The sequence below is a fragment of the Mya arenaria genome, chromosome 13 (genome assembly GCF_026914265.1).
Source record: "Mya arenaria isolate MELC-2E11 chromosome 13, ASM2691426v1".
In the NCBI taxonomy this organism is placed as follows: Eukaryota; Metazoa; Mollusca; class Bivalvia; order Myida; family Myidae; genus Mya; species Mya arenaria.
In genome coordinates this window covers 22,303,781-22,324,697 of record NC_069134.1, presented here as the reverse complement: position 1 = coordinate 22,324,697, position 20,917 = coordinate 22,303,781, and the positions used below count along the sequence as shown (strand labels likewise).

The 20,917-nt window shown below is 34.5% G+C and overlaps 1 protein-coding gene across 1 annotated transcript; it reads right to left on the bottom strand.

Annotated features, from left to right (window-relative positions):
• Positions 1 to 7,739: 7,739 nt before the first annotated feature.
• On the bottom strand, positions 7,740 to 17,693 carry LOC128212823 (solute carrier family 23 member 2-like). The gene is made up of 11 exons (XM_052918164.1): positions 17,361 to 17,693; positions 16,786 to 16,943; positions 14,299 to 14,390; positions 13,643 to 13,749; positions 12,513 to 12,694; positions 10,935 to 11,061; positions 10,345 to 10,501; positions 9,619 to 9,872; positions 8,911 to 9,184; positions 8,619 to 8,714; positions 7,740 to 8,012 (listed from the first exon to the last, which is right to left on the bottom strand). Exons 1-11 carry the CDS (start codon positions 17,574 to 17,576, stop codon positions 7,840 to 7,842), a joined length of 1,836 nt encoding a protein of 611 aa, XP_052774124.1. The 5' UTR covers positions 17,577 to 17,693; the 3' UTR covers positions 7,740 to 7,839.
• Positions 17,694 to 20,917: the final 3,224 nt, after the last annotated feature.

Below are 20,917 nucleotides of genomic sequence, written 5' to 3'. Positions count from 1 at the left end.
TCACTGGCCGTTCTCATGTCCATAGTCAGTGAAAAAGTGCCCACAACATCACTTCAAGTGCCCACGCTAAGTATGGAAACATTGATAGTGTTCTTTAATTTGCTAGAATCAGTTGTCCTATCGTATTAGCTAATCCAATGTCCACCTTCAGCGAAAAGGTGCCCATAACATCTCTTGAAGTATCAGCGCTAAGTATGTATGTCTATTTGTGTTCATATATACTCATAGTACTAGTAAATGCCCATCGTTAGCGAGAAAGTACATAGAACATCACACTCAGTATGCACTTTTAGACGTGTCACAAATAAGTTTCCAATGCGTTTAATTGCACGTCAACTGTCTACAAGAAAGTGTTATCTTTCCGTGCTAAGTATTGAATTTTGACAACATACGTAATATGGGAAGGGACACCGGATAAACAACAAATATATTACTTTTACTTGTATGCGCGCGTCAACATGTATTGGTATGCGAAGTAAGATTATAAACAATCCTCGAGGAAAGCGTTGCGTAAGTGACGACAGTGTTACACATAAAAACAATGATTCGCAAAACGACGTTTAATATCAACTCAAATTTTGCTTTTACAAATGACTTTACATACAGCTACGAGTTACATGAAAAATTGTACTGTGTTCTGTACATTACAATAAGATCAAGTTGTCGGAAGAACCGTGTAACCGTAAAAATATATTTGAATATACATTGTTATATTGTAGGCATCTATCTTCTTGGTGGTGCCATAATATGCGGCCTAGAGGTGATCATGACAGTGGTCAGTCTTATTCTGAAGCACAGGCAGTACGAAGGAAAGCCCCTGACACCTGGCCTCCGCTGGTTCACGTCCATACTTCAAAACCTTAAGAATGGCGGGAAAAAGAAGTCGGGCATGTAAGCTATGGGGCTTTTGAATGATTACAAATGTGTTGTTATACATCGGTAAGAAACCTTACATTTATACATAATATAATGATATCAATGACACCACGGCAATATCAACCTCAACAAAAGCAAAAACAACTTATTATTTTTTGCCTTTTCACTATTCAAGGGATGCTGAACCAGAGACAATCGATTCGTCTGACGATGTCGGCCATGTGAAGGACATAACACAAAATGTCTCTGATGTAAAGTTTGCATGGGAAAAGGTTACAGAAGCTTCTGTTGAGAATGAGTGGACATATAAGGAACTTATTAACTTTCTTGACAAACTTTGCGTTTTGGGGTTTTCGGTGTTAACTTTGACGTTGACACTGGCATGCGTGGTAAGAGTCGCATTATAGATCATTCTGTAACCTGCTTCATCCTCAGGCGGTATCTGATCCGGCTGTGATGTTAGTGTGGATGCTATTATGAGCTGATATCAATTTGTTGCCTTTATGTCTTGTTTTATATACATAGATATATTATATACAGTTTGTTTAAAGTTGAAACTGATCTGATTTCACTCACTGACATCATTTTCAAACATGTTTTACGATATGACTTTAAATCTCTTTTTCAATATTCCGCAATATATTAATGTCTTTTGAGAGGGTTATTAATAAACTAGAAAGCTTTTATAAAAACGTTAACAATCAAGTACATAGCTTTTTAAAAATATAATGCGTTACAGATACAATTATGATAGCTTGTATTTTTGTTCTTGATTTCAACTGAAATCGGACGTTGAACTACGTATTCTGCAAAATTTACGACCCCAAATGCTTCTTTAAAACATTTGTTTTGGTGTTTGTATAGTGTTCTTTTTCCATACATCAACCGCTTTAAAAATATACCAATGTCAGATGTGGTCATATGAAATAAATGAAATATTATGGCGCAGAGGTTTGTACACAGCATGCTGTTACACAGCATTTTGTGATAATGATTGTTTCTGATCAATTTAGTCCTTATATCCAGAAAAAAAATCTAGAATTCTTTAACGGTATGAAATATAATTAGAGCAAATAGTCTCAAACCAATTTTATTTTGAACAGGCCTGTGCATGTAGCTTAAGTGGGCAATGTCGTTATGACTTATAGGTTAACCTATAAGTTCTTAATTGCAAAGAAATTGTTAAAAAACACACAGTAAGAATGCGCTTGTGTCTTAGTTAGAACGATAGATTGGAAGTTTTCCATACTGTGTTAATATATTGAATTGAAGACGACCTTTGCAGTGTACGCTAAGGGTCATTAACTTAGAATGCCACGCTACAAAACGTCCATCAGTGTTATCATGCAAATATTGATGGATATGTATCCAAAGATCAAAAGGTTAACTGATCGCGAGGATCACACGCATACATCGGTCTTAATTTGTCTCTTATGTACTTAACTATACATTCCCTGGCTTGCACCATACATCACCATAATAAATTAATTAACATTCATAGTAAGTGGTGCTGAAAAAATATTTGGAATAACTGAGGACAAAAGAACACGATATGCTGTTTGTTTTTATAATTTAAAGCATAATATCCAAAACTATCTTCGAAATCATATTTTGTCCAATGGTATATCAGTATTTTTAAAATCTGCGGTACCATTCATTTGGTAAGACAGCAGTCAGTCATTTTTGTTATAAATCAGATGTTATAAATCAGATGAATCAGTAGATATTAACAGAGACTTTGTCAGTAGACAAAATATAATATCGCAGAATATCAACATTAATCAATTGACGAGTCTTTCAATAAATTACCGAAAAAACATATTTTGAAGTTGTAGTATAAAACATTGCTCTATTTGCATGTTTAGAAATAAAATGCCTTCGGTGTAAGTGTAGAATTATGCTTTTTTGTAGTTGTAGGGATAAGTTTTATTTGCAAGTGCAGAACAATGTTTGTGTTGTATGTGTAGAACAATGGTTTATTTGCAGGTGTGGAACCATGTTCTATTTGTACTTGCATAACTCTGCTTTAATTTTAGATGCAAACCAATGTTTTGTTTGTAAGTATATTGTAGAAAGCGAGATTGTCTGTAATGTCGTTCTTATTGTAATAAGCCATCATATTATTTATTATCTTCAAAAAATGACAAACATTAAAATAAAGTACAATTCAATGCTAATAACGTTTATTTGATTTCGTGTAAATTGAGGACATTGAGGGCAGTTCAGTCAATGATTTAGTGTAAGTGTAGAACTACATGTATTTGCTTTTTGTTTACTCTATATATCATTGTTGTAAATTCCGATTACGTTGAAAGAAAAGGCAATAAAATATGTTAAATCAATCATTTAGTGTACTTGACGTACACTGATATATTGCGGTAAAAGAGCTAAATAAAGTGAACGTCTTTGTGTGTGAAGACAATATACCTATTAACACCAATAAGAAGACATACATTAATATAGTAACCTATATAACAACAAAGCATGACATACTAAACAATCACTCCAGTTTCTGGAGTTAAAAGCAAGTATCAATTTGTCATTTTTTTTTAGTATTTGCTGCGGTCTAGAGGGGTTCGGATACTTGTTAGATCAGGTTAGCATTGTATTAGATAAATAATGGACAATATGTATGATATAAATTACGTTTTCAATATAGATCGAATTAATACAAAACTGAACTAATAACATAGTGAAGTTCACTTCTTAACTAAAAGAATAAACTATCTTCAAAGTATGAATTCAACATTGTATAAGCATAAATAATAAATTCAGAACAAATTCGTGCATCAACATATATTCGGCATTGGAATGTTTTTTTTTATATAAAATATCTTATTTTTTTCTTGATAAACAAACTTGTACTTTTTGGCCACAACCGAAGTTATATTAAACAAAAATGCCTTAAAAATGTTGCTCAATAAGAATATCTGTGTAGGCGGCTTATAATCGTTAGCCACTTGTATAAAACTGGTTAGTTCTTCGTTTTGAATTCAGTTAGCAAATATGTGTACCGATTGACATGATTTATCCAAAAATTCATTTTTACCAATTAACTCATTTAAATGATCAAACTACCCTAAAGATAACCTGTGGACAACTTATACTAGTTTTTGTTATTATTTGCTGCCTGCTGTTATCAAGTATCAGGACAAAAGGAAAACCATGGATTTGACATAACAAAACATATTCGACTGTAAACTACCACAAAATGTGATTTTTGTTATATGAACAAATACATGTTTTTTCATGATATCGTTTAAACAATCATATCTTGGAATACGAAACCACTTTTCTTTACAATCATACATCAAATAAACAAAATATCAGTGAAATGCTTGAAGTGTGTATGTTTAAAAGTAAATTAAAATTATAAAATAATGCTTAATGCTTGCAAACAATATGAACATTGGTTTTAAATGTTTTAATGTTGAAGTAAGACGTCTGATTTTTTTAAGATTGGTTATGAATTAGTTGTAAGAACGAAATTCGTATTGTTTTGTATCGATACAATTTTGTTCGATTATTGATAGATCAGGAATATTATATTTATCATCCTTATCCTACATACTAGGATGACTCCAACACTTGTTCTCGCGATTGTGGCCTCCGTGGTGAGTATCACAAGTGCGCAGAGTAGCTACGGGTAAGACCATATTGCATCCCACTAGCCGTGTTGGTTTAAACATTTACTTGTTTCCGGCTGTAAGGCAAACCTTGTATACTAATGACCTTAGAAAATTAATAATTGGAATGAATATCATTTTAGGTCGGTTAACTAAAAATGTATACGAAAAATACTAAACTATCTTAAATAACATACTTGTAAAAGCATTTTCTCTTGCCTTTGACGTTATATTAATATTCCATAATACGTGATGCAAATAGCTGACAAAACCAATGCTAAAAGAAGAGAAGAAAATCCTACATGGTTATTAGAATATTGATAGTAAATTATAATTTCATATTCTTTTTAGAGAAATCCTATGATTCTGTTTGGTATTTACCAGGTATGGGGACTACGGAAATTCCGGAAGAAACGGTTATGACAATTACAGAGATTCTGTAAATGACCGATATGGAAGCTACGGAGATCGACGTGACAGTTACAGAGATTACGCAAGTGACCGATATGGAAGCTACGGAGATCGACGTGACAGTTACAGAGATTACACAAATGACCGATATGGAAGCTATGGAGATCGGCTTGACAGTTACAGAGATTACGCAAGTGACCGATATGGAAGCTACGGAGATCGACGTGACAGTTACAGAGATTACGCAAGTGACCGATATGGAAGCTACGGAGATCGACGTGACAGTTACAGAGACTACATAAGCAATAGCCGTGACAATTATGCAGATAACCGAAGCGATAGATACGGAAGCTACGGAGATTACGGACAGAGGTACGATTATGATATTCTTAGCTACGGAGACTATTCTTATTCCAAGTAAGCTTTGAACACCATTACTTGCATCAATGTTAAATCGTTTCTGAAAAATATGACAAATACGGTAATTTGATGTTTATGAACACTGCGTATTTGTTTTAAAGCTGTATTTTAGCATAAGTTCTCTGTAAGTTAAATAATTAACGTAGAAGAAGAAACAGGGATACACTTGCATATGCATTTAAATAAACACTGTGTATAACATTTTTTTTTTATTTCTCCTTTCGAAGAAGAACTGCGAATCAAATTAAGTTTTTTAACAGATACGGGTATGGTGGTCAAATGGGCTATGGCCGTTACGGCGGGTACTCTGGAGGTTTATATGGTGGATCCTCGGGCTATGGAGGCGGATACAGGTTACACACTGCTAAATGTGTTTTCCTTTGATGAACTGAAATTTAAGTTACTGTTTGTACAGCCGGAACAACACATCTAGGACAGTTATGATAACACAAATGAATACATATGGCAAGTGAGGCATGTGATAGTCAGAAAAGCCTGTACATTCAATTCTTGTCCAAGGTTTCAACGATATTTTTCAACGATATTTATGATAGAACGAAAAGAAAAAAAATAAACAGAACTATTTATAGTTCATAATAATGTCATGTAAACTGCAGGGAAATGCCCAGTAGCGAAAACAACTCATGTGTTTGCACAGTTATTTTATTTGAATGGTCTAGATCACTTACTGATAAATAGTGGCAAAGGTTGTTTTCAATTTGGTCAATGTAGAGGCAGCGATGTAAAGTTCTTGACATGAAATATTGCAGTGGAATGCAGAGGGGGTATGGAAGCTACTCTAGACCTTCATTGTATGGAGTCATTGGAGGTTATCGGGGATATGGACCACATATGTCGTTCTCATCCTTCGGAGGCTACAGGCCATACGGTCACTCCGGTGGCTCATACCACATGTTCGGAGGTCACCGTAAGAATTTGGTTCCATTATTTCCTGGTCTAAGTATACTATTTTATATTGCAGTTTACTCAGAGATTTTCGTAAAGGTTTATAGTGTTTGCATAGCCGTTTCACGTGGATGGAACTTAAATGCAAATGCAATTTATTAAAAAAAGAAAAAAAGAAATCCATATGCTTATTTTGTTTCGTATTATGGAATATGTCATGACAATTAAATGTATACTTATACATAAACTTGTAACTGGCGGTATGCATAAGCGTTCTTAAATTCGTTTACCTTTTGAGATACAAATGTCCCTGAAGGGACTTGAGTCAGTGAGAGGTAAACAGCTATATCACTTCAGTACCTCACCCTTAAAGTAGAACTGAACTATATTCGTATATCCTTGTTCTTTCCTTTTTTCTATTATACGTATTCAAGTTGAATAGTCTACGTCTGAATTTCGTATTTTACGCGCCAACGTTTCCACGGAATTTGCCTCTGTTGTTGCTAAATAAAATACGGACTCAAGCAGTGTATTTAGCGCCCCTTGTTCGAAGTGCGCATGCCCAGTTTGTACAACAATGCACCTCTTGTTACTGATTGTGTGCGTGTTTTTGGTTATGCTCCAAAGTTTGCAACTAAGTTTCATCTGATTTCTGTTTTTCTGTTTAACAGGTCGCTACTGATCCTTCGCCAATATGAAAAGGGGACTTTTAAGCAGAAATCAAATGACCGCTTAACTTGTGAAAAGGGCGCAATGATATTTGCACAAGTTATATTTTATATTACCTTCTTTTTAAGAATTAAACATTAAAAATGAAACATTGTTGTCTGTTTTTGTTGACATTATTATAATGACAAAATGCCGATAAAACAGAGCTGCGTTTATTCTTCCTAAACGTAGCATGACCCTTGACTGCGTAGCCGTTTGAGCCTGATTTTGCCTTTAAACAAGTTCATAGCCATTGCAACATATGCAAAGACATGAATTTAGGAAACAAATTATTTTAACAGAAGAGCAAAACAATATTAAGAATAATCACCGAGGATAATGGCGAATAAATTTTATTAATTGACCAGTAATCAGTATCTGATAGATAACGTCGATGTTTATTTAACAACAACTGGTTCCATGTTTCAATTGTTCGTCAAGGGATATGCAGTGGTGTACATTTGAACATGAAGAATCTTTGAAGTGTTAATCATTCAACAATGAATGTTTATAAGTCGATGCTTAAAGAGATATCAAATAATTTTTAGACAAAACTTATTTTATTTCGTACCTAACCTAATGTTGGAATCACAGAAGTGCAGTATGGACAGTCCTTAACATGCATTAATACGTTAACTGTTCCCTACACCTTTATTTGATTACGATGATAACTGTGTCTCATTTGTTTCGTTTTAATAATCACAACTTAACACCTTTCATTCCTTTCTGTTAAAAAATGTAAAAGAGACACAACATTTCTTTCATGGTTAGTAATTCTAGTATAATAACTTAATTATAAAACATAGGGTAACAATATACATTTATGCTTTCCTTTTTTAAGATACAAATATATATATAAATGTATAATAAATTAATTAAAAAAATGGAAGAGTCAGTGAACCTTATTTTGTATGAAAGGAAGTTTGTGAATCCCTGGAAGGTATTTTCCTATCACATCCACATAGGGCAGGTCATATATTGTCCTAGCGGATCCGGAAACCTCTACATTCTGGGAGGCAGCAAAGTTTCTTTCTCTGGTGTGCATACCTCTTTCTCGAGCAGTTCCTGAAAACAATATATCGAAAGTAATGAATAAGAGATGAAGAGTTTTCTTTCTTTTAATTCATTAATTAATTGATGGTGGAAGGGGTAACGTATACAGCAAAGCCAATTAATAATTAACTACGAAGTTTATGCCATCAAAAGGATTTGTTAGACAATATACTAAAATAAAGGTAAAAATTGCAAGTAATAGAATTCGAACACACAAGCTCAAGATTTCAAAACCCAGTATGTTTAACCGCTATACGCAAAAAGTACTTTCAAAGCGCGTATTTTTACAAACAACATTGACGATAACTATTGATAGTCTTGAAAGGAAACTGTCAAAATTTGAATATTTACGTCTTGCAACCCACATTATACTTAATCTTTAAAAGAAACGAAGTACTGCTGTACATACAATATATGTTCTATATCATTCAGACAGAGGAGAACAACAATTTATCTCATTTATCATAGTTAACGAGCCACTAAAATGATCTATAAATTCCGCTCTTGTATTTACGACAATAATTACTAATTTCCTGGCAATTAATTTCAGGGCAGATTCTTTTAACAGGTGTTATGTGGCTTTCTTGAGTATATTTGAGTGCACAAAAACCACCAAACCTTTTACAGTGTTGTCCAGGAAAACGGCTACTATTCCCCCTAGAAACATTGGAGCTCCTAATATGCCTTTTATGACACCATTTGCAGTTTCATTGCCTGAAATATTATTTGAGATAAACCAGATCAAAAATACATAAAATAATGAGAACGATCCGCTCACGCATGTGTTAACAGTTAGCTGTTTATTGACTAATTTACTTAGAACTGTCGATGTTGTAATTCTTATCATATTTTAACAGAAGAATAGCAATTAACAGTTTAACAGTTCTTATATTAAAATATCTCCTCTTACCTAAGTCAAACCCTTTGGGGTATCTATCCAGCCACTCTGGAATAACAATCCCTACATACAGCGAAATACCGAATATGGACAAATTCCTTGCGGAAGTGAGATCTACTGCCCTCAGAGTAAAGCAACCAATCGCCGCCATGATTCCAAACACAATAAACATTGAGCCTCCCACCGCGGGATCAGGCATTGTGGAAATTACTGCTCCTAATTTGCCTATCACCGAGAGCAGCATTGTCATAACACCTGTCGCGACAAGGCAGGATCTGCTTGCCACCTGAAGAAATATCATCAGAACAGAAGATTTATTTTTAAACTTTAAACTCAACATGTACTGTGCACCGTTGTTACAATAACATGGGTGGTAATAGCAGTTATACATGTGAGGGTACAATACAAATCTCAACATATATGTTACATATTAACATAAATTTCAACACTTATCATTATCTCAATTTCAATAATAAGTTAATTTAATTTTATGTTCAAGAATGTGGTGCTATGAAACAGCCTGTGTTTTCTAACCTCCTCTTTAAAGAGCAGAAGCATACATGTCATGAACTGACTAGCATGAGACTGGTCAATATTCGTAAGCGCCTTCAGATTTTATTTAATTGTATGCAAGAAGTTCGCTCTTGCCACCATTTTGTAAGACACTGATGTCTTTACAGTACTTAAACAAACAACACAATGTTCAAGTCAATGTTATACCCTTGTAATTCCAATCAAAGATAGGTTTCCGGTGGATGACGTTGTGGCATGCCCTGCTCCGACAGCTCCTGATATAACACTCCCGATTCCTTCGAGAAAAATGCCTCTGTTTACTGCACTTTTGGGAGGCGGGGGCACCAACGATAAGCTTGCAGTTGCATAGTAATCCCCGATTGTTTCAAATATCGAAGACACCACGGTTGAAAGAAAACCAACGAATATGGTCGTGTTGAAAAGAGGTGAACCAAATTGACCTGCGATGGACAATAATATCCTTTACACTTAAAAACTGTCACAGATTGATAGTATTGGAATATGTTTAATGTTTGGTCTCTGAACAGCTGATTTTTGAATCAAAGCCTTTTAATTTAGTCCTGTAAGATAACTCACAATAAAATAGTACTGAAAAACACAGATTGACAGTTTTGACATTTTTTTGTTTTCAGTGATACTAGACTGCTATCAAAATATCAGATCGCAGTTTTTCATATTCATGTTGGAAATAAATACTGTTTTAATTCACTTTTATTCGTATGTTCGCCAGTCGGATATTCAACCATTTTTTTCTTAAAGCGTTAGTCACGCTTTTAACCAAAAAACATATTTTCCGCCATAAATATGAAAAACTGCGATTTGATATTTCGATAGAAAGTGCGTAAATGACATGCATGCAAAAAAGACACATACTTGAAATACAAATTTAAAGCAAGTTTAAAGCAATTATACCTGGGTATGGAAAGTAAAACCACGGGGTTGAATGAATAATATTGGTTCTAACATCCGTTCTTGCTCTGTAGTCTGGGGACTCCGGGTCGTCGGAAAAGTAGCCGGAAGATGTCAGAATAGCACATACTGCCCATGTTATGGCAATACTGAACAGCATCTGAAGAAATATGAAACATATAAGTAAACATTTTCTTTCATTTCAAGCCTTCAAGACTGGTAAGAATCAATATTTACAAGCTAGTTAACGGTAAATATATAAGTTATGAAACGGCAATACACCAAATATATTGCGTCTGATACTCAAGTTATGTAGAGGTTAATACTCGAGTTATATTTCGGATCAAATATATAAGTTATGTTAAAGGCCATTGACAAGCTAGGTCAATGGTTATATACTCTTTGGAATGTATATGGGTTTTTTTAAGTTAAAGAGCATAAGGCCAAAATGAATAAAGTCATGCCATCGATATCAATTTATCAATTAAAACACGTTGCATATATTGGTAAAGCTCGAAATGAATAGTGTTCGAAGCGTTCCATACTATCTTAATTATATAAAATATTGTATATACATTTGTATTTTATTATACCGGAAACAACTTGAACATTGGAAGCCTCGAGTTGGTTTCCGCCTGCTTTGATCGGCAGCTAAAACTTGGAATTGGTACCTGGACCCGGTCAAGGTACAGCATGAACAGTACTATAAGCGAAATACATCTAAAACAAAGACATGAACAACATTATGAGCGAAATACATCCAAAACAAAGACATGAACAACACTATGAGCAAAATACATCCAAAACAAAGCCATGAACAAGACTATAAGCGAAATACATCTAAAACAAAGACATGAACAACACTATGAGCGAAATACATCCAAAACAAAGACATGAACAACACTATGAGCGAAATACATCTAAAACAAAGACATGAACAACACTATGAGCGAAATACATCCAAAACAAAGACATGAACAACACTATGAGCGAAATACATCTAAAACAAAGACATGAACAACACTATGAGCGGAATACATGTAAAACAAGGACATGAACAACACTATGAGCGGAATACATGTAAAACAAAGACATTGGCACTGTTATGAGCGAAATACATCTAAAACAAAGACATGGACAGTACTATAAGCGAACTTCTTCTAAAACAAAGACATGGACAGTACTATAAGCGAACTTCTTCTAAAACAAAGACATGGACAGTACTATAAGCGAACTTCTTCTAAAACAAAGACATGGACAGTACTATAAGCGAACTTCTTCTAAAACAAAGACATGGACAGTACTATAAGCGAACTTCTTCTAAAACAAAGACATGGACAGTACTATAAGCGAAATACATATAAAACAATGACATGAACTACACCATACAAACAAATCCATCTCAAACAAAGACAAAACAGCATTTGTCAAACTTTTATCAATGAACAAATTAACTCCTTCAGTTTTTTCGTGTTTAATGGAGTGATAGTGTTAATGATGTCAACATTTGAATGACACATTATTATTATTCGCGTTCATTCATTTATTTCATTGCATATTTATTGACATAAATCTACTCGGAAGCACCCATTTTCATCTATTTTGAAATGAACAAAGCAGCACTTACCTGTAGATCAACACAATATTTAATTAGTTATTGTTAGGTTATACAGTTAAACTATTCGTATGCTCTATGTGTTGTTTAAAGATGCACTCTTACTCCCAAATAAGATTTTTCACAATTAATACAATTGTTTTAAAATATCAAAAAGTATGAATAAATGTCAAAAACAATGAAGCATATGAAGGATACCGAAAAAAATCTACAGTAAATCTTTTAGCATTCACCAATCATTTAATATGTTTGCGTTATCACCAATGAAATACGGTTACAATCTTGTTATCAGTAATTAATATTTCACAAATGCATTATTATTAATTAGTTAAAGGTTTATCACTCAAAATTTATGTTGGTTGTACTTGTGTATGGATCGATTTTGAATAGGGGTGTCACTTTAATTATTCGGTTTATTACGGCAAGCATTTTATTTTTTTGCACTCTGCATTCTACATACAGTATTTTAACTTTGATCATAATAATCATTTAATTCAAGAACTAACTATTTTCGCAAAATTGTACATTTTCAGCTTAAACTGTATTTACTACTTACAATGTTGTCAAGCCCCAGTGGGTTTTGGCGTATTCCATGGGTATCTTGTAGAGGGAGAGTCCAATCAGCGCCACAACGACCGAGATTGGGAGGGGGCCAATAAACCTGAGCAGCTTGCCGGCGAGGCCCGTGGCCCCTACCAGGACCTCAAGCAATGAGGCGAGAAGGAGACACCCCATCATCTATGATAGTACTCGCTCGTGTTTATAAAGTTACTAGTATATGCATAGTGATATAGAAGGCCCAAAGTTCTGACCTTTTGTATAATGTAAAGAACAACTCGAGGGGTGAAAGCGAAAAGGTTCTAAGTGACAATAAATAAAGAAGCAGATAGAACCTTTTCGCTTTCACCCCTCGAACTATTACTACTTATTTACCAGGGGCGATTAAACAAACCGTCATATATGATTGAAGTCAAGCATGTTTATAAAGTTTCAGGGGCATAGCTAGCCCTCTATTCATGTGGATTCATAATTGTGGTAGGGGGTTCGGGGGCATGCCCCCCCCCCCCCCCGGATATTTTTGAAAACAATGCTGCAATCTGGTGCATTCTTGCCGTACTGTAGTACCTTGTTTAGTACTGGAAAATTGACAGTTTTAGGATCATACATCAACAAATAAACCCTCAACTCGGCAGATGGCTGATTTTTTTTGTCGGAATCATGTGGATTCAGCCGCGTACTCGCGTATAGGCAGCTACGCGCCTGCCTTTAATGCTAAACATTTTATATAAAGTAAAGGATGATAATCACTATTGATCTACTAGTGGCTAGTAAACAATGCATCATCTGTGATGGAATTAAAAAAAGCAAATATATTTAATTCAACTAAATGTAGCAAATTATAAATGCATTGAACATCAAGTAAAATACATTAGTGACCTTGCGTGAAACCATCGTCTTGCATGGTTTTGAATGTTTAATTCTTTTTGCTTTAAAATCAAAATGCAATAACTGCAAGCCTTAAAATAACGTCTGGGTCGTTTAGATATGATTGAGTGTACATTATCTTCACACTGTTCATATCAAACAAGTGTTATGAAACGGAAAATGAAGATTATTTACTATTTGAATAGAATATTCTACAGGTTTGCCATTACGTTGTCCACATATTTACATGGCTATTCTTACCTCTCTCAGTTTAATATACATCTCATATTCAAGCTCATCTCCGCCTTTGAGCAAGGGCGTTATCGTACTGTTGGTTGAATTAGTCAAGGCCAAATCGGAATACCGCTCTGTAATATGTTGAACTTTTAGTATAAAACCATAACAAATATATATATTATAGGCACCTCCTTACAACACAGTATAAAATGAGGAGAATATGCGAATTTCAACAATAATATTAAAACAACGCTATTAAGCGGCGGATCCAGGATTCGTCGTTAGAAGTGGCGTTACTTAGGGGCATACCCTTTTGACTGGCGCCCCTCCCTCAGAAAAGAACTATTATTACTTTTCTTCTCCTATATTGAAATAAAAAGTAAACTTGGACTGGGGGGGGGGGGGGGCAACCCCCCCCCCCGAATCCGCTAGTGTTATTTGCGGTGGATATATGTACTTGACCATACAAGTGAATGTGGGACGTCACACAAATTTCCCCTTCACCGATTTTTCCAAACAGCTGGTGGTGGTAAATGTTATCATCATACGTCGTTGTATGTAAAAGTTCTAATTGTAATTGCTTTCCATAACTACCAGCGGCATTAAGATGGTTAAAAAGATATATAACAAACAAACACTTATAAGCTAAGAAGAAGTTTGGTTAGCCGTCATCGTCTTACCTCGTTGGAGGTTACAGTTCCATCTATCATCATTCCTCATGGCCATCAGCGGGACCAAGAAGGTTGAACACACCGATTGGTAGATCGGCAACCTGCCGCATTATATACGTTAAAAAATATTTTTAAGCAATTTGTCGTTATATGAATATTCTGTATAATTAGGCTGGGAGTGTTATATCATTAATCAACTATTACGTATTTGGCAAGATACAGAGACAATTGCGGTACCAATACCACAATGAAAGACAACATATGCCAGAACACGCTGTATATCGATCAAACTCGGCAAATATCAACAAAACTCGGCTAATATGAGTTTCCTCCGTCTTGATTGGCTATAAAACTCTCCTAATATAGGATTTGAGAAATGAGCCATTTTCATTGGCTGTCGAAACTCGCCTTATATGAGAAATACGCTGGAAATTATTTTTAAAGGTAGCCATTTTGTTTTCCGTTTCCGTCCGTTTTGAATTTTTGTGCTTCGTATAAACCTCTTTGGAATACTTGAACCTATTAAATGAATATTAACACCTCAACTTCCATTCCTTAAATGAACTGCCTTTCGGCAATTGCGTTCATCAATCGATGAACGCAACATCTTCGGATATGTTCAATTTATTGCATAACAATATACATGAACAATATTGATACTGTTATTGTTTGTACTGTGTCAGCAGGTCCCGTAAAATATAAATCAACAGTATTATTTTTTTTTAATTTTAAATGAATAGTTGCCTTAAGTGTTTGAATTTTACGTTTAAAAGTGATTTCAAGTGGCTGATCTTTTCCCGCATTATTGTGACGTCATTTGAAAAAAATGCTTCCAGTTACAGTCGGGTCGTGTATTTACAGAATGGGTAGGAAAGAGTAACTGAAATGTTTTCTTAAATGAAATGAAGTATTTTTTAACAATTATTGAATAAAATAATGAACTATTGGTGCAAATATAAGTAATGAATTGCGGGCTTGATGTCATTATCGGGGATATGAACGCAATTGGGCTGGTCAAAGTACGCGTGGACTCCACACACTTTGACCAGCCCAATTGCATTCATACCCCGATAATGACATCAAGCCCGCAATTCATTCCTTAATTGAACCACTTTGTACGGTTTGATATAACAGTTTAACTCGTTGGTGGATTTTACGTTTATTATGATTTTGTACACCGACAAAATGGACAACATTTGACGTTTTGGCAAACGATTTATAAAATTAATACGAAAAGACATGCTTCCTTACAATGTACAGTGCTTTATTCATAAGCATGTGCAATGCAACTATAAGGATTCATGTCAAAATCAGCAAAGTCAAGTCTAGAAAAGCATACACCATGAATGAATAAGGGATGAATAAGGCTTCAGTGTACTATTAAAAGGTAATTTATAAGAAAGTTTTTAACCAAAATAGTAATAGTTAATTAATAAAATACTTATTAATAAGGTGATTTCATATTGGCCCAGTTATTTGTCCTCGGTCAGCTGTATTTGCCTGAGTCCTTACGGGCTCAGGCAAATACAGCTCACCACGGACAAATAACTAGGCAAATATGAAATCACCTAATTTACTGCTATTTCGGTATCAAACAGTAAAATAATTATAAATACAAGTGGTTTCAGATTCATTCCCGGGAAATCTATTAGTCCCCTTAAAACGTATAGCGGTTGAATTTACATAAAGGTAATACAACCCTTCCCTATTTTATGATAATTCGTTTAAGCGATCTTATGAAAGTTATCATTTTTTGAATCGTTAAGAACAGGAACTAAATTTTCATGATGATACAGTTAAATAAATAAAAATCATAAATTTGTCTTTAGATGGTTACCCAGGGACTAGTTGAAACAATGTCACTGACTTGCTATCATCCCTCATTATTTACTTATTTACTTATATTAAATTGATAGTTTTACCCGTATTGAAAGGAAATTAAGACTACTTTCTAATAAAATCTTAATATTTGAAGCATAGTCTGTCATTTTAAAGCATACGACTAAAGGATCCAAACGCATGAACACAATATAATCTTAGTAAACAATGTGAAATGTAATATTCAGAAACTCAGAATGTAAACACACTTTTAAATCTCAATTTCATAAAACAACTGACCGGTTTTAAAGTAGAGTCGAAACACGCTATGTCGAACTCTGTTATCTCGATGTCCCGGTTATGTCGAACTTTTTTCGAATATCTTGGGTTCAGTTTGACATGTTTTGTATTTTTGTTATATCGAATGTTCGTTATCCCGAAGTTTTTCCTGAGCTCCCGATGACTTCGACATAGCGGGTTTTGACTGTATTAGTTTTAAAATTTAAAAGCCTACCTAGCATATTATCTGGCATAATATAAGACAGGAAGTACTGTTTTGCAAAAAAAAGACGAACGTACATAATGAAATGAGAATCATGTTTTAGGATGAAACTCAGAGTTTGCGAAACACTTGATATTAAAATACTCGCAAATATGGTACATTATGATTGTTATTACCTAACACCAATAAGCGGCATTAAACTTGTGCAAAAGCCAGTCATAAATAAAGTAGTGCAAAACAGCTTTGCTCTGATTGGATGATCTGTAGGTGCACATATGACGTCAGAGATGAAGTAGGCAGTGGTAAGGCAACCTCCTAGCCCCAATAAAACATTCTGTAATGTACAAATCATTTGGTTGTCACCCTATCCCCGATTGGAATCCTCAAAACAGTATGTGTTTTAACTGAAATCTGGAAAAGCGCTTAAAAATCATTTCAGGCAAAATAAATGAGTGTGTTTGTCATTTCAATGGCTCTGTTCAATACAGCCTGATTCCCACATATTTTGGGGTATTTATATTTATGTGTGATAATCTGACTCGGGTTAACGTAAGGTCCAACGTACTTAGTGTAGATATGTTGCCATCTATATATTAATACAATAACCTAAGGGCGGGGTAAACGTTACTTTTATCAAAAGTGAAAACTGTGTTACCATTTACTTGTTTTACTCGTATGTGAAATAATTTCAGGCTAGGGCAAATGTTTAACTTCGTTTTCTTCTAAGTCCAAAACAAAAAATACGCCATACCTGTATTGCAACTGTGATCATGACAGCAAACGGCGGCACGTCGTCGATCTTGTAAAGCAGAGAAGAGTATTCATTATTACATACGGAGACAATTTCTTTGTCCTCATGTTCTTCGTAGCCAGACGCTTGCTGCTCACCATTAGGATCGTCACATGTGGTTCTATCATTAATTCCAACTGCCACATCAGACAACTCTACATCGTTTTCTGCTTTCATATTTTGCGACGTTAAATGGCGAAAACAATATTTTAATGTTCTTCAGAAGATTATCGGCTCTGCAAATCCTTGTTAGTTTCGTGGCAAAGGAAAATATTCCATTGTACTACGTAGGGAACATAAGTTAAATCTCATCGACTTTGTTAAGTTTAGCCTTGCATAAAATATTGTACAATCACTGTGTCTGAATTTACAGCTCTTTATTGAAGATAAGCATAATATATGGATATCACGTTTAACCGAGATGAAGATGGTTCATAAAGTCAAGAACGTGGTTGGAATAAATTTAAGGTATACGGTTAAGGCAGGAGTAGTTAGAATCATGCGCGAAGTTCTTAAAGTGAAACTCTTATTTAAAATCAATACAGACACATGTAAAACAAACATAGATTTTAAGTGATTAACCTTTAACTACTTATTAGATAATACATTGATGGAAAATATTAATTACTGGTAACACGATTGTAATCGAGTATTTAATAGCTTGACACGCAAAAAATACGAAATGCTTGGTATATACTTAAAGATTTACTGTTGTCTTCTATAGTCTCATAGGGTAGAAATACCATGTTTTCTGCACCTTTATTTTAAATTAAACTCGGTATCCTTCATATGAAACACTGTTTTCGACACTTATTCATCGTTTTTGGTATAATAAAACATTTGTATTAATTGTGGTAAATCTTATTTGGTAGTAACAGTGCATCTTTAAAGGTACAAAGTCTGGATAGATGCAAAAAGAAAACGTATTAGTTTTTTAATTCGTGTTTATGTTTAACTCATTTGACTTCAACGGTCTAAACAAAAAGAGGATACGTTTTGTGCACGGAATAAAAAATATTAGCGATAGTTTGCTGTTAAATTTGTGGGGAAAGTTTTTCCACTGGCCCTATTTTCTCGAAACTTCTTAAGTCTCTTATAACAGGATTAAGCTAAACCCACCATTTTTGTCTTTCAATATTTTGAGTTTTATAGACTCCTTTAAATGGTTTAATACTTACGATAGGAATTATCGTTACGATTATCACAATAAACCATTTTTCATTTAACAAAATTCAGTATGTATTTTGGCTAATTGAAATAAGCAACTTAAGCCTGTTAAGCTTAAGAAGTTTCGAGAAATTGGTGCCTGAATAACTGGGGACTTTGTGGCCACGTTGCTATTAATTGAAAACTCTTACAGGAAGAAATACTAAAGAAACATTTATACTCGGTGTTACAGTTATAGTAGTGAAGACTTGTTCTATCTGCACTTTGTTTCATGAGCGCCTTGTGACAAAGATGCTGAATCAATGTTATAAGACAAATCCAACTCTAGAAGAGTTCTCTCCCATCATATGTATACTCCTAGTTGAGCCATTGGTTATTTGCATACAGAGTGAAAGATATTAACTCTCAACTCTAACTCTCAGCGTTGACGACAGCATGTAACAGCCTGAATTTCCGATTGTTTTCGAAACAAAGTTATTTATCAAACCATATTGAATGTCCAAAGACGGAAACTGTTCTTAAAGTGCAGGCAATACAATGTCTAAACGATCACACAAAAAGAAACTATGTATTCCTGTGTTTGCAATACCCGTTTACCATACCCGTCTAGAAAAAACTATGCACTTGCAAGGACGTCCTTAAAAAAAGATGTTACTATTTGAATTATTAAAAATATCAATAATCATAACTTAAAATACTTCTATATCTCATAATAAACATCCATGTATATTATTATTATTATTATTGTCATTAAGTACTGGTAAAAGGTGTCCCAGCCTTTGTATGAGGGTGGAGTCCGAATTTTGCATTAAGCAAATCGTGACATATAAATTAAAACAGAAAACAATAGATGAAAAGCGCACGTGTTTTTAACAAACTCTGAAAAAAAACATCAAGGGGGATGAAAGTAAAGTACTTATTAAGATGAACGAACTCACAGTATATACATCTTTTAAGAACGCTGTAGACACTCGCCGACCTTTCCGGTTCCCATGACAATGTTTCGTGAGAAGTACGGATATCTCTTGTGAGCTGGCAGTGACAAATAGGCTTTGACTCTTTGCTGAACCCTGTCTTGGAGATTCTACGCCTCCGACATTCCGCATGTTCAGTTTTGTAATTGATTAAGACATCTGATCTATTTCTCCATATTCATCACGGCCGCAGATATTCATTTCTTAGCAGACATGAGACAGTCATACAAACGCATATTATCTGCATAAAAAATGTTTGTTCGCTTTGGTGACCATAAGCCGAAACCTACGGTGTATATATTATACAGTCAAACTTCGCTATGTCGAAGACGTTGAAACCTCGGGAATTGCTTCGAGATAACGAACATTCGATATAACAGAAATACAGGAAGTGTATAAGTAGACCTAACACAAAAAGTTCGACATAACTAGAACATCGAGCTTACAGAGTTCGACATAGCGAATTTCACATGTACATGTGCTCTGTTATGTAAAAGTAAGAAAATACGCTTGTTTTATTTACAATTTTAACGAGGGTCGAAGGACAGACCGATAGGCGATCTTATTGGCTGAAAATGTGGAGTATAGTCTAACAACCATTATCAGTTGAATTGTAATCAAGAAGATAATTCCTCCTGAGAACATGATCACTCTCAAATAAATGTCACCTCTGTAAAAATGCTCAAAAGTATAAAAACAGCTTTGTCATATGACAATTATTACAACCGTTTTCTTTTTGTATTACTTGTCTTATTATGTTTTCCTGCCAAAATGTACAAGATGGCCACGTATTTTGTTATTCAACAAGTGTGTTTGTACTCTGGAAAAAAACAACTCTTTAACGAATGCCTTGATAAAAACCATAATACATTATTTTCTTTGCAATGCAAAAGGGCAAACACAATGAGTGCAAGAGAGATTAATATAAACAGTTCCATAGAGATTCATCACTGATGGCTTTACAGGAGGATGAATAAAAGCATTCGGATCATAATAAAAACTGATTTACATAAGATTACACTGTAGGCTGCTCTCAAGGACACGGGGAAAATGTCAATTCCGATCAGCTTTCATGCAGTATACCATTGAACGCCTTCACTTTCTCATAACTCTATCGAAAATTGTGCTCAGCAGACGAGATAAGTTCACCATTGACGTCACAATGACGTCATATTTCCAATATCAAGACCTGGCTGAAAAGTCAGAATGATTAAGAAAAATGCAAGAACAATATCTTAATAATTACTTTAAAGGTTATCCCCTCTGGGAACTTAGCCACATCTCCGCATATTTATCGGAAGCTTTACACGTCCTAATTCCGATTTAATATGCAAAAAGGTGAACTCCCCAACGGATATAACTTGAGGCTTGCATTAA

Excerpts from the sequence above, each read along its gene's own strand:
- LOC128212823 (XM_052918164.1), bottom strand. The coding sequence starts at position 17,576 with ATGAAAGCAGAAAACGATGTAGAGTTGTCTGATGTGGCAGTTGGAATT. Across the intron at positions 13,750-14,298 it reads GAACTGTAACCTCCAACGAG|AGCGGTATTCCGATTTGGCC; the intron begins GTAAGACGATGA and ends AACATATTACAG. Across the intron at positions 8,013-8,618 it reads CCTGGACAACACTGTAAAAG|GAACTGCTCGAGAAAGAGGT; the intron begins GTTTGGTGGTTT and ends TATTGTTTTCAG.